This window comes from Parasteatoda tepidariorum, chromosome 7, assembly GCF_982258835.1.
Source record: "Parasteatoda tepidariorum strain Cologne lab strain chromosome 7, Ptep-v5.0, whole genome shotgun sequence".
In the NCBI taxonomy this organism is placed as follows: domain Eukaryota; kingdom Metazoa; phylum Arthropoda; class Arachnida; order Araneae; family Theridiidae; genus Parasteatoda; species Parasteatoda tepidariorum.
The window spans coordinates 16,580,823-16,596,164 of NC_141761.1; the positions used below are offsets into that span (position 1 = coordinate 16,580,823).

General features: G+C 29.1%; 1 protein-coding gene across 9 annotated transcripts in view; it reads right to left on the reverse strand.

The window, feature by feature from the left end:
- The window catches only part of LOC147806917 (nuclear cap-binding protein subunit 1-like), a 56,631-nt gene extending 42,400 nt beyond the window's left edge, over positions 1-14,231 (reverse strand). The window contains exons 1-4 of one of the 9 annotated variants that reach the window (XR_015435374.1): positions 14,092-14,231; positions 9,374-9,509; positions 5,477-5,578; positions 1,602-1,742 (exon numbers count right to left, since the gene is read on the reverse strand). Coding sequence is in view for 7 of the 9 variants with exons in the window: in XM_087167397.1 (XP_087023523.1) it covers positions 1,602-1,675 (74 nt within the window). In the remaining 2 variants the exon portion in view is untranslated. The other 8 variants (XR_015435375.1, XM_087167397.1, XM_087167396.1 and 5 more) reach the window with 8 other exon arrangements.
- Between the last annotated feature and the right edge of the window lie 1,111 nt (positions 14,232-15,342).

The window sequence follows — 15,342 nt, forward strand, 5'->3', positions numbered from 1 at the left end:
CCCCAATTTTATTTCTAATCTGATCTTAAATGAAATAAATAAGAACAATTCTTTTGGTTTGTGATTTCAAATTATTACATTTTAAAAACTTTTAAACCATGATTTATTCTTTAAACAAGCTACCTTTAGTACTAAGTTGTTGAAGTCAATAAGTAAAACAAATATATATGAAATAAAACTACTCATTGAAAAATTTATTATTTGAAGCAATCTTTATCTTTTTCTTTCTCAGGTCATCCTCACTAAATCCAAACAAATGTAAAAATTCAAAGTTTATTCATTTATTTAACACAGTAAAACCTCGTAACAACAATATTTTGGGGACTAAATTAATATATTGTTGTAGAGATACATATTGATATATCGAGGGCCTACATACTTTGGGAAAAAACAAGTTACTTCTTTCCAATAATGATTTTTAAGAACTAAATATAAATCTATAACAATAACTGATCCCCTGTGGCAGAATCGCAGCGACATTGTCGCAGATTGTTACAGAGTTCTTGCAGAAAGATTTTTCTTCTTGCAGAAAGATTTCCCAATTATTTCAAACAATAAAAGTATTAGAATCATGCATTTGAGTATTTACTTTTCAAAGCACTGATTCCATCTAATTTTTAGCAGTTATTGCTATTGATTTCCCCATAGTTTTTAAACCTGATACTTTTTATACAATATTATTTATTACAACCTAATCTGGAAACGAAACATGCATTTGAGTAGTCTGATTTGTGTGATTTCGTCTTTGATCTTTTCTATGGCAATTACCACTATGGATTTCAGTATTTTTATTGCGATGATTATTTACAAAATGTGAAGAAGGAAATAATTTTTCCGTTCGCCACCAACAAAATGTGAGAATATCACCCATAATATTAGAATAAAAAATATTACATGTTCAGTTAAAAAAGTATATATTTTTTTAAAATTTTTTTAACACAAATATAACTTTATTGGAAACAAAAACGCAATCTAGATAATGTAGTTCTTGTATTTATTTTTTCATAGCCATCGTTGAACACTGATTCAAAAAAAAAAAGAAGCTTTTTTTGGGGGGGGGGGGGGGTTTACGATTACTAATGTTCAACTCCGTATTCTTGTAATTCTGATTCCAATCCTGAAAACGAGGGAACTCCTGGATCAAGTATTGGAAGAAATTAACCTTCGTGGAGCATTTTTTTGATGGAAGCAGTAACACATATTTGCGTTACATAGAGAGAAAAACCACTAAATCCTTCCACGGTTAGTCTGACGGCCTCATAAATCAGTCCGAATTCCTATATTAAGGTGATGGTTACTTATGTTGTCTACCATCAATATTTTGCTGGAAAACCATAAAAATTTTTGACTTGGGTCTTTTAAGGAGAGAATGTTTGGCAAGTAATTTTTGTTGATTGATAGCGTAACATTCTGAAATTTTAGAAAAAATTTCAAATGTAATCATCAATATCAGCATAAAAGTATTCAAATGAAGCAAGTATTTTAGACAGAGAGAGTATGAAAGTGTGTGGGGGCACAGCCCGTTCAATGGCTATTTAGTTAATTAATAGCAAGATTTTAAATAGTCGATAAAATAGATTAAAAAATTAAATTTTACTTACAAATAGAATGGCAATATTCGAAAATCCTTTTCTTGCGTTGTAAGGTCTACATTAGGCAGTCTAAAGAAAATCATTCTGGAAGGTTCCAGCAGTTTTGTCAGATTCTTCCCTGTCTGTCTGAGTATTCAGCAAAAATATATCCTATAAAGTTAAATTACATTGGTTTATGATAAATTAGAGACATGGTTTGTATCAAAAATTGTACAGGTCATAGAAAAAAAAACTAAAATTGGAAATATTTAAAGACATTGGTAACAACTGAAACACGTCATAATAAAAATGACTGAAAAAAAATCACTGAACTTACCCGAACTTTTGATGAAAAGAGCTAAAAAAAAAGGTTATAAAACAATAAAACAAAACAGATAAAAATCAGAAAAAATAAACTTAGGAAAAAAAAAATTTAAAGAAATCTAACAAAAAAATTATAAAAAATTAAATTAATAACATAAAATATAATTATATAAATTAAAATATCTATATTAAAATACATGAATTAAATCATGATACGAAATATAATTATTTAAATTAATAATATAAAATTAAAAAAAAATTTTTTTTCCAATGGCAGGCACTGAATTTGAATCTTTGCCTATACTATGCCAGAATTGTTGCTCATTTCGCGTTACCCAGTGGGCACCTGTGAGCCAAAGTCACGGAGGCGAGCAACATTTGCCCACGCCACACTGCCACAAACCCGTTTATAGGGTGGGCCCCATTCACACACACAACAGAGGACAGCACAAAGAGAGAGAGAAACATCCATGCTCAGAGCGGGATTCGAATCCGCAGCCCATGGCTTCGCAGTCACGCACGCTAACCGCTCGGTCACCTGGCCGGCAAAAAAAATACAATAAGAAACAAACAAAATAGCAATAAGAAAAACATTCGAAAAAAAGTGAAAAGCTGAAGCACGATAAATAAAATTGGAAAATGTTTACTAAACATAGAGAAAGAAACTAGAGAAATTCAAAATAAAACTTAAGAAGTGAAACAAGAGGAAATTAATACAAAAACTTGAAATTACTATTAAAAACTGCAAATGGAAAACAAAGATTCATATATAAATAAAGAGGGAAGGTACGACAAACGAAATAAGGCAATAAGACGAAGAGGATTTCCTCAACTTTATTTGTACCAAAGTGTTACCAATTGAAAAACCTCCTGAAAAAACTAAAGAAAAAAAGGAAAAAATTCAACAACAAAAAAATAATAAATAATGAAGCAACGAACATTAGGAAAATGGAACAAACACGCATTAGAAACTAGAAAACAACGAATAAAACTGGAAAAACATTGAAAAAAAATGGAGAAATCAAAATCTAAAATTAAAAAACACTGAATATAAAAATTTAAACCATACTCAAATAATTGAAGAGAAAAAAAGCGTAATTCTGGAAAAAAATTATTCACATGGAAACTAAGAGGGAAAAACGAAATAGGGAAAATAAAACATGAGTGGATTTGATCAACGTAAATTGAATGAAAAACAATCAAAACACGTTCTGAAAAACTACAGTAAAACTTTGAAAAAATGTAAGAAATAGTTGACTACTTGAAAAAAGAAAAATGTTGGAAAAAATAAAAGCAATTGGAAAAACAAAATACTCACTGAGAAAAAAAAACACATACACATTTGAAGTTAAAAAAAATCATGCACATTTAAGATAAAAACAAAATGTACAATGAAAACAAAAAAGGAAAGCACAATTGACGTAAAAACAGAAAGCACATCGAAAATTTAAAAAAAAAAAAAAAAAAAAAGCACATACATATGAATAAAACAAGGCACTAAAAGAAAAGAGGAAAGCTAAAGCACAATGAATAAAACTGAAAATCATTAAGAATAATGAAAAACAGAAGAAATCTAAAACAAAAAACGGGAAAAATGGAAAAGACTACAAAGATTTTAAAATCACTCACAAAACTAAAAAGCGAAAAATACGGAATTCTGGGGAAAAAAAACCATTTACATATAAAGTAAGAGGAAAATTACAAAAAAAAGGGAATAGGGAAAATAGAGCATTAGTGGATTTGATCAAATCTATCAAAAAACATCCTGAAAAAAAAACTGCAGGAAAACATGAAAAAAAGAAATAGTGCGCTATTTGAAAAAACATATAAGCAAAAAAACCCCACTGGGAACAAAAATATAATTAAAAAGAAAAACAACAAAATTTATTAAGTAAAAAAAAGAATGCACAATAGAGATAAAGACAGTACTCACTTTGAAATTTAAGCAGAAAAAATATTGGAAAAATATTGTAAAATAAATAAATAAAATAACAAATTGAAAAAACACTATAATAAACAAAAACATTCAAAAATGTCAAAAATGGTACATCACTCGAAAAAAAAAACACTTACTAGAAAAAAACGAAATAAATTATTAAATTAACACAACAATTGGAAGTATGAAATACTCTCTGGAAACAAAAACTAATAAGAAAAACTCGTTTGAAGTTTTTTAAAAAAAAAGAACATTTGAATAAAAATTTGAGGTCGAACAATTAAAATAAAAACAGAACGCACAATGAAGAATGGACATTGGAAATTTAAGAAGAATAAACATAGGAAATTAAAACAGAGCAAACTTAAAATAGCCCAAACACAGGAGAATAGGACAAAACATTAGAAAAATAAGTGGAAAGTTGAACCATAATGAATAAAACTGGAAAAAACATTAAGAAACACTGAGAAAGAAACTGTAGAAATAAATAAACAAGCAGCGGGAAAAATAAAAAATAAAAATAAACAGAATACAAAAATTTGGAAATTACTCAAAAGTGAAAAATACGGAATACGGGGAAAAACCGATTCACATATAAACTAAAAGAAATTTAAAATAAAACATGAGCGGATTTGAATTTTAAGAAAATATTAACAATCGTAAAACATCTTTAAAAGTTACAGAAATAGTACCACTTGAAAAAACAAAGCACTTAATGAAAAAAAAAATGAATAGGAACAAAACACTTATTGGGAACAAAACATTCATTCAAAAAGAAACACATTTGAAGTAAAAAATCAACACATATTTGAGATAAAAACAGAACGAACAATTGAAAAAAAAGGAAGGTACATTGGAAATTGAAATAGAAGCGATAAAAACTAAAACAGAACAAACGTTGCAAATAAAAAAAAACATATATAAAGACACATACATAGGCAAAGCATTCGAAAAGCAGAAACACAATGCATAAAATTGGAAAGCACATAAAAAAATAATACGTTAAGAGCTGGCGAAATTAAAAACGAAAATTGAAAGAAAAAAAAATAAATAGAAGTCTTTAAAAATTCGGAAAAAAAATCTGGAAAAAAAAAATACTGAATGCGAAAAACATAAAGATTCACTTATAAACAAGGAGGGAAAGAAAACACACCGATATGTATTAACATTTGAAACAAAACATAAAATTGGAAAACGCAAATACAATGATATGGTACCAATGAAATTCGTTGCTAGTCATTCGGAGAAATAAAAAAAAAATTAAAAAAAAGAGAATAAAATAGGAAAATGAAGTAAGAGAAAACAGGATGAAAAAGTTAGAATAATATAGAATGCGTAGATACAATATGGAAAACGAAAGACACGAAATTCGTCGCACGTAATTTAAGAGCTTGCAATTCTCGAGCGCATGCAGAGAGCGGTGCACCTGAATAAAAATGCGAGAACCGACGCGTCGGTCCCCTCACGCCGGCAATAAAATAGAACCCGAATTAATTTCATTAAAGTAATAAATGACCATTTAATTATACAAAACTTAAGATAAATAAATACATTACCAGCACGAACTTACCTTTTAACGCAGAAAAATGCACAACCATTTTGTGATGGTCACGTAAAATTTTTTTTAAAATTAATCAAAACTTACCTCTAACTATTCACTTACTTGAATCTGATTACACTCATGAATGTCAAGCAAGCACTTACTGGAGTTTTAAGCTTCTTAGAAGTTTTTTTTTTTCTTCAGAATCTAGGAAGGAAAAATGAAGAAAATTAAACTGGATTCATAATGAGCGATTGAATGATTGGGTTCTATGTATTAATATAGTTACTCATATTTTTTTCTTTTTTAAAACAAAATAGTTTGTTTTTTGTGCATATGTTACTGTGAATGATCGAAATTGGTGACTTCCACCGGTGAATGTAGACAATCTCGCTTTGGTAAAAGTCCGAAACATATACCATGTCTAATTAAGTGCCCGGTATACCCTACACTGATGTTTTTCTAAGGTTCAGTGCCAGGTATACATTTGCCCGGTATGCCCTATAGCACTGTTTTTCTAAGGTTCAGTGCCAGGTATACATTTGCCCGGTATGCCCTATAGCACTGTTTTTCTAAGATAAAGTGCCACTGCCCAGTATGCATTTAACTGGTACTCCAAACACTCACGTTTCTCCTAATCTACCCTCAGCAGATATTGAAATATCGAATAAATATAATAATATCAACGAATAAATCAATATCAAATCGAATATAACAAATATTTCGGACATAACAACGGTATGGACACTGAGTGTAGAAATCTACATTCAGTGGCCGACCCATATACAGTATACTCTCGATATCTCAAAGTTAATATCTCAAAAAAAATTTAGATATCGCAAATTTTCGAGATACCAAGTTCACAACTAAATATGCTATAAAACTATAAAAAAAAATATTTCCAAAATATTACTCTAAAAAGTAGAATCAGGAAGCATAAGAATATCGAATACTAAAAATGCATACCTGAAACTTTTACGCTTTTCGGAAAGGTGTTTTCCTAGTGGTAGGGTTAATGAAATTGAATGTCGGTGTTTCGTAACAATGTAACTGACAATTAAAAAATCTATCAGAGAACTTTCAAGCCTATATCATAGGTGTTTAAATTACATGCATACATCGGTAGTCAAAATTATTTTAAATTTTATTTATTTAATGAGGAATAAAATGTGACTATAAATTTTGCCACCACATTAAATAACTGGAAGAGTTGGCAAGTATGAATATGCATCTAATGATAGTTGACTATAAATTTAGATATAACAATAATTTTTATTTTTAAAAGTAAGACGAGAACAATTTAAGCATTAAATAGAAAAGAATTGACTTACAATGAACTTACAATGCGATTTTTGCAAAAAAAATTTATTTTCGATTTCGAAAAAAATTGAACAAAGCAAGGTTTTGAGAAAAAACCTTTCGACATAGGAATTCAAACTAACATTAGGCGGATATGTAATGGGAAAAATATTTTTTTGACATAACAAGGTTTTCGAGATATCTCAAGTATACTGTATATAAAATTAATAGACACTCCCTAAGTTTAAATTACTTATCTAGCTATTTTTACTAGCTTCATTAACTAAAATTAAAGTATTTTGGATTTGTATTCTTGGAAATAAAGGATTTTTCTGAACATGCAAAAATCAGGAATGGCAGGACAAAATTATAAATATCAGAGCAAGCAAGGTTAAAAAATTTACTAGAAATATCAGGAGTACCCTGCATATTATTGACGTCGATGTTTCGGTATCAGTTACTACAGGTATTATGGTTATAGGTTCTGTTTTAATACTAACCAAGTATAAGGTGTTTAATATAGTTACCAAGGTACCCTAATATAGGTACTGGGTTAATACATTTTTGCGGCCCTTAGAAAGTGATAAATGAGGGAGGAAATTTATTAATTATGGTATACTTTGATGATTCGAGCAATGTCAAATAATACTGTCATCATGCTAACGATTATAGCAATGAAAACCATTACTCAACTTCATATAAAAAATATATATAGAAACTAAGAAAAAAATTCCCGAAGTGAAAATATTTTACAGTTTAAGTCCCAAGCAGCACGTTTTGCCAAGCGCAGCTGAGATTTCACGTCGAGAAAACCCAGTACATTTCGAACATTGTGGACAACTGACGGTGCGTTACAGATTGTTGAAGTCTTGCGCTCAGATTTACTGTAGCATGTTCATCACACAGCTCCTTTTAATGTAAATACTAAACTAAATTCAGTGGTGCGACAGCCCATAGAGGGTAATACTGTGCCCATCTCAGTTTTCCTGATTTTGGGCTCTGGGGTGCAGATGTTCCGGTTAGGTGGTCAGCCGAAAGCAAAACCCCCTGTGTTTTTTTTCCTAAGCATGCTTGGTACTCATTTTATTGACCCAATTCGAAGCATAATACGTTGCAAAATAATTTTTTAATTTCATTGTTATCACTATCCTTTGAAGTACTGAGAATGCGTTGTCTTTTGCAGGACGTTGCGTTGTCTTTTGTAGTCGTCAATAATATGATCACATGGATTACAACTACCTTTTTGGGACTACAACTACCTTTTTGAAACACACAATAATTAACAAACGCTAGAATACGTCTGATCGCCTTGCAAACTGCAATAAATGTGACAGAAAGATGAGAAAAAGCCGAGTTACCTAACAAATACAAGAAACGCTATCGAGATTCAGCGATGTAAAATAAACCTTTTCGTACTCATATAGAGAGCTGTTTAGGATTCTTCGACAGCGTTTTTTCAATACGGGACTCAAACGGTTAAGATTCAAAAAGTAAGGAAAGTTTATTCTTAACTTTCTTTATTTTCAAAATAGTTAATTATAATATCAAAATTAATAAATTAATTAATGATTGATAACGGATTAACATTTAGTCATTTTTTTAACATTTAGCTCACAGTTTATGCAATTTATTTAAAAAACCACAGCGAAAGAAAAATCGACTATTTAGGTAAAAACAATTGGGAAACCCTCAGTGACACAAAGTGCTGGCGAAGTAGTGAAATTTAAGTTTTATTATAGTATCACTGTTTAAAATATTTTCCGATGACCGTAACAAGTTAGCAGCTATGTAATCATCATCATCATCAGCAATTTTGCTTGAGTTGAAACAACGGTTTTAATTCTTTTGTTTTATTTGAAGATAGAGAATCCGAAAAATTGTGATGCGCTTACAAAATACGAATTTGTACACACAGTGAGCGTAAAAAATCGTATATTTAAAATTTCAAATTTTGTATTTTTTTCCCTTTGAATTACTTTATTAAAAATGAGGCAAACATTTGTGTACCTCATTGTTCAAAATTTTTCGACTATTATAAAATAAATCAATTAAAAATGATATCTAATTATTAAATTTTTTTCGCATGAAATTATCTTTCGATAATCGCATTTTGTAATTGAGTGCAAAAATTTTTCAAGTAGCTTAAAAAGCAAATTTAACGTTAAAGAAACCCAAGTATCGCTCTTCTGATCCGATATGATTTAAACCGCTCTTCTGACTAAAACCTAACTTCCGAACGCTCTCTTATGATTTAGGGTACTATTTCCTAGATTCCAACAACCCCTCTTCCAAATTTTGAGAGTCAGGAATCCCAATTTGCAGGGGAACAAAAGCATATTTCTCAAGAGAGAGTAAGTTTCTCATACGTTTATAACTAAAAGTAGGTGCTAAATGTAACTAAAAGTACGTTCGTAACTAAAACTATCGTCTGCAATAAGCACATTTTAAATTTTGGCTCTTGAATCATTAAGATTGAATCATAGTACGTAAAAATCTGATCATTAGATCAAAAGTTATTCATAGAGATCTTTACGCATTGTATTTCACTTCATCCAGAGTTCACCCCGAGAGTACTTAATTCCGGGATTTTACTCACCGAAACAAAAAAAATCACTTTAGTTATGAACAACATTTACAGAAATAGGTTTCAAAACATTATGAATCACAAAACTTTTAATATTTAGAATTAATTTTTAAGATTACCTGAAGTACGATGCTGAATTTTTTAAATATTTCCTCCTCTCTTCATCTGTGTGTAAGCATACAAAAAAGTCATTCATCCATACGAATCAAATCAGAGAACTCAAGAGAACAACGACTTCTATGAACTAAAAGAAATCTAAAATATTGATTAGTTTCCCTGAAAAAAAATCTTTTTATGAAAATCAAAAATGAAATCGTTAAAAAGTAAACATTGCACAGCATTTTTTAAAAAGTAAAAAGTAGACATATGAGTACCGACGTAAATTTTATGTGTAAATTTGAATCTTTTAGATGTAATCAGCTTTGCTACTGGGCATTCTATTATTTCTCTCACTCTCTCTTTTTTTGAACCATGAACTCAGAATAAGCTAAAAAAATTTCATTATCCATATTCACTTAAAATTTTACCTTCTGTTTCATGTATGGCACAAAACGGAACAAGCAAAGTTAGCTACACATACAGAAGAGTTCTTTCATAGACTAATAACATACGTAGACTGCTCATCTATGATTGCCAATCGGCAGCTACTAAGAATCTTGTAAATAAAGTAGTAAATGAATTATTCATTAGAGAAAAAAAACTACACTTAGGACAAACTCTTCGAAGTTGTATATTTGTTTTTCGATTGAGTAAATTATATTTCGTCTGCGAAAATTTTCTTTACCTTATTCACAACTCTTTATTTTTCTCAAAGAAAATTTCAGAATTTTAGCTTAATTAAACTTGACGTTGTGTCTCAACTCTGTCATAACTCAATTAAAAACTATATAATTTCACGCGCCACCCAGGAAGTTCATTCAACTCTGTCATAACTCAATTTATCAAAAAACTTTATAAATTGGCTAGTGACGCAGAAAAAATTATAAAAGCATAATAAAATCTTTAAATTGTGAAAAATAGCTGACAATCTTTTCTGTTTTTATGTACATTTGACTTTTCCATATTTTTATACTACATAAAACTGTGTGACTTACATAAAACTATGTTTTTTTAGCATTTTCGCCAAACTAACTGAAAACCATTAAATCATTCTTATAATTAATTCTTTCAAGAATCAGTTTAGATTGATTTAATGTGATCAAGGGGGGGAAGTAAGTTTTTAGGGGAAGATAGTTTCAGGAGGAGTGGTGGGTTTTACGATTAGGGCAACAGTCTAATCCGATTTTATTTGTCTATTAGTAATAATGAACTCCTAATCTGCATCCTAAGCCAACAATCAAATTTTCTAGAAGCTTTCTATTTAAGAAAAGAAATATCACAAACTTATTTTAGAGGACTAATATATAATTATAAACAGGGTGAGCATATAATAATAGCTTAATAGTAATAGATTTACGATTATAGCCCCTCTGAAAATGTCACTTACTTGGTTTCTCCACTAAAATCTCCAATTAATACAAATTAACATAAATTATCTTTTATCATTCACTTATCTCAAATATTTGCCCTTCTTGTTGACTCTACGTTATTATATTAAACAAAACATGTGTTTTATTCCATTAGAATAAACTGCATCACTTGGTGTGAGGATCACACTTATGAGTCATAATTTATCGCAATTTTCTCCCCTTTCAAGGGAACGGGTTTCTGCAGTATTAAAACATTTTAGTATTGGTGAGGTTTTAATAATTACCAAATATATAAAATATACTTTATATTAGTATATTTAGTGCTTATTCCACAACCCTTCAGCATTTGAGTTTCATTTGAAATATATTTAGCACTAGTAGAAAAGCCGATATTTTAATAACAAATAGAATTACTTTGAAGACCTTGATTAGGACATCAAAATAAGTTGTTGGAGCTATCTATCTGTATATGTCTGACTGACTGCCTGTATATATATATATATGTGTGTGCGTGTGTGTGTATACAGAGAGAGAGAGAGAGATTGAAGGAAAACAAAAGAAACAATTCAGAGAAAATTAGAATAATAAATTTAGCAATGCAAAACAAGCTCAACAAAGATATTAAAAAAAACACAATAAAAAGATTTAGGAAATAAATAAAAGATAAAAAAAAAGATAAAATTAAACATGAGAAAACACAAAGATCAAATTAAAAGAAAGCGCAATAAGCAAATGAAAAACAAATGCACTGATCAGGCGAAATAAAAAAAAACTACGAACAATAACCAAAAATAAGATAAAAAGTCGAAAAATAAAGCGCAGTGATCAAACGAAAAAAAGAAAAAAAAATTCACAAAACATTGTAATAATGTGAGAAAAGGAGAGAAATAACGAAAAAAAAGAAAAGAAAACTAAACAATCACTGTAAAAAAGTGAATAAATAAATGGAAAACAATAAAAAGACGGAAAAAAGTATTGGGAACAAACAAAAAACAAACATAATAAGAATACTGAAAATAACTATAATAAAAAAGAAAAACCATCAGAAAAAAAGAATGAAAAAACGAGAAAAATGTAGAGAAAAACAGAAACGAACATATTAAAAAATTGAAAAAATTCAAGGAACAAATAGGAGGTAACGAAAAAATAAAAAACAAAGCACCGCAAACTTTAGAAACAAGAAAGAACGAAAAAAATAGCATGAGCAAACGGAAAACAGACATAACCTTGAACACCTTTCAAAGAAAACCAAACCAGAATGAAAAAAAAAAACTGAAAGCAAAAAATGAAAAACTGAATAAATAATACAAGACGGAAAACAAAGCAATGAGAAGAAAAAAGAAAAACAATGAACAAACGAAAAACTAAACACTAGAAACTAATAGAAGACAAACACAATGACAAAGAATCCAAAACGAGCGAAAAAAAACCATAAGTAAAATAGCAAAGCCCATTAAAAAACGAAAAAAATAAATAAAAGAGCAGGAAAAAAACCCAGAATGAATAGGATAAAACAAAGAACCGAGAACAAATAAAATAAATATATACTGTATTAAATAAACATAAAACACTCTGAACAAACGGCAAGTTGAAAAAGCGAAAAACAAAACATCACAGTGGAAGATAAACATACTGTAAAGACGAAAAACAAATTAACAAGAATATATGGAATAAACCGTACGAAAATTAAAAACATACCGTAAAGAAAATTAGCAACAAAGAAACATAATCAAAAAAAGAAACATGTCAATAAAAACACGAGAGATAAAAAACAGTGAAAAGGCAAAAAACAAACCGCGAAAAAACGGAAGGCAAAAACACATTAAAAAGACAAAATACAAACTCCTGTAAAAAAACGGGGGGGGGGGGGGAAAGAAAAACAAATATATTGAAAAAAAAGAAAAATATAATTGTTGTTGTCGTTTGACAAGTGCAGAAAAGTCAAAGTACGAGTCAAATGGGACCGAAGGCATGGAGCACAGCCTTATTGCACTTGTCATAGAGGGGTTGGACTTCTACCTGTTGGTCCGCGGAAGGTATTTTATTTCCCTTCTACCACCCACTGGAAAGACAGTGGAGGCATTCCCCTATCCGCCACCTTGGGGACGCGCTCTCTAGGGGTTACAGGCTCCCCCGAGAGAAAAATATAATTAAAAAACGAAGAACAAAATATTCTTACCACGACAAAAAAAAATAAACAAAAAGGAAACACTCTGAATAAACGAAAATAAACTTTTCAAAAGACGCAAAACAAAACAAGGTGAGCAAACGAAAAAAATTTATGAATAAATGGAAAACAAAACTAACTCAACAAACGAAAAACCAACACAATGAAAAGGAGAGAAAAAAACATTACAAATAAAAGGCAAACACAATGAAAAGAAGGAAAACAAAGCACCTAGAATAAAAATGTCAGAAAACGAAGAATATGCCGGTACAAGAAAAAGACAACAAGAAAATGTCGAAAGAAAGAAAAAAACCAGGAAAATGCAACACTGGAACAAAAAAAAAAGAAGAAAAAAATGCTAGAGCACAAGAAAAAAATAATCGCAGAACACCAGAACCAGGAAAATTAACCAAGAGCACTAGAACCTGGAAAACTTACTTTAAGAATCATTTAAAAAAATTCTTTTAATCACAAAGCTTATTCCATGCAAATTTTTAAAGAACATATATCTCAAAACACTCATAAAAAATTTTAGAGCTCTGAATCATTTTTTAAAAAAGCCTTAGCATTTTGAATGCATTGAAATACCCCAAAATAGAAAGCTGAGAAAAAGGCATTTAAAGTTTTGAAACAAGAAAAAAATTTATTTAGAGAAATTGCATGTACAACTTGTATGCAAATAATTATTTACCATATATTTATAAGTACAAAAAACAAATTTGAAAGCTTAGAGTCTATTTATAACAAAGTTTAAGTAGTTTTTGCATACAATATAGTACCATAAAATTAAGAGTCGAAAAAATTATATTACTTCATAACAAGCAAGAAAACTATTTAACATATTTACTCAAATTTTTATAGATTATACTTGATATCAGTTGTTGACAAAAATTCAATGTTTTAAATCAAATATAATAAAACTGAAAATTTGAATTTTTAAATAAGTTTAATGTGTCTGAAAAATAATACTAAAATAAAATCAGATATTCACACAATTCACATAAATATCTTCTTAGCTTTATCCAGAAAAAAATATGAACTAGCAAGGAAAATTTTATAGAATCTAATTATTAAGAAATATCTTAAGATTTGTCAACAATTAAAGTGTGTTATACTTTGTTGATGTGCAGTGCATGCTCGTTTTCTGTGTGGCATTTTAAAAAATATAAAACAAAAAGCAACAAATAAAAATGTAACTAACTATTTAACAAAAAAATAACGATGCGATAACAAAAAAGTATTCAAATATGGCATTGAAAGAGAGCGTTGTTGTAAAAAAACGTTGATAACCAGCTAGAAGCACTCTGAGAAACAAAATAATCATTTAGATGTGTACACTGCATATGAAAAATATCACTTAGTAACTTGCTTTAGCTTACAGCTTTTATCTACTAAATTCAAAATTAATTTATGGCATATTTTTGTTGCTAAAAACGCATGCATTGAATGTTTGTTTACATTGAGCCACGCCCCCTTTGACATCTGTGAAGTGACAACAACTATTAAAAAATGTCATAACTTCTTTTAAAATCAAAGTATCGCTCTGAAATTTTGTACACATACTTAAAAATGTTCAATCTTTCAAAAAATGCAAAAAAAAAAAAAAAAAAAAAAAAAAATATAAAAATCGAAAATTAAGTACTGTGCCGCCTTAACCAAGAAAACAAGAACGAAGCAGATTAACCAAGAAAACAGAAAGAAGACAACATTTGAGTTTTGAGGAAATTACGTTTATCAGAGGCAGCCAACAGAATTCTTTTAAGAACACGATAAGGACTTTGGAACACGACCATTTCTCTATCCGATCTTTAATTTATTGTTCAAAATATTTATAAATGTGGAGGGAAAATTTTAATTGTTATTCATCAAAATATTAGTGCACTATCTTTGCTACAGCTGGAAAAATAGTTTTCGAAACTACGGAAAATCCGTTAAAGAATTCTCATTAAAATTATTGAGAATATCACCATTAATATTAGAATACCAATATTTATTTTATACTTTGATTATAAAAAAATATTATATGGATTTTTTCCCTCTTAAATTATACAAACATTATTTAAAGTAAACAAATTTTATGCATTGTAAAAATGACACCATATTACAAGATGAAAAAAAAAACTGAATTAGTAACCAAGTGTAGTAAAACCTAGCTACTTTTGAGTTAATCCTCTTTAACTTAAAATAGTTTTCCATTATCATTACTAGTTTCCTATAAAAAGATAATTAGCGAAACTTGCTTTTTTTCTAAAAAACGAAATTTCCTGTAAATAAGATTTTATAGTTCCGTTTGGTAATAAAAAGAACGTATTAGGTTCTTTAACTGAAAACATCCTCTTCTGACAACAACGAAACTACTCCATGAGCCCATTTTAATTTAGCTATATATTCTTGTTTATTTTAGAATTGAATCGTATTACTAACACTAGACACTATAGTTTTAACGAGTCCA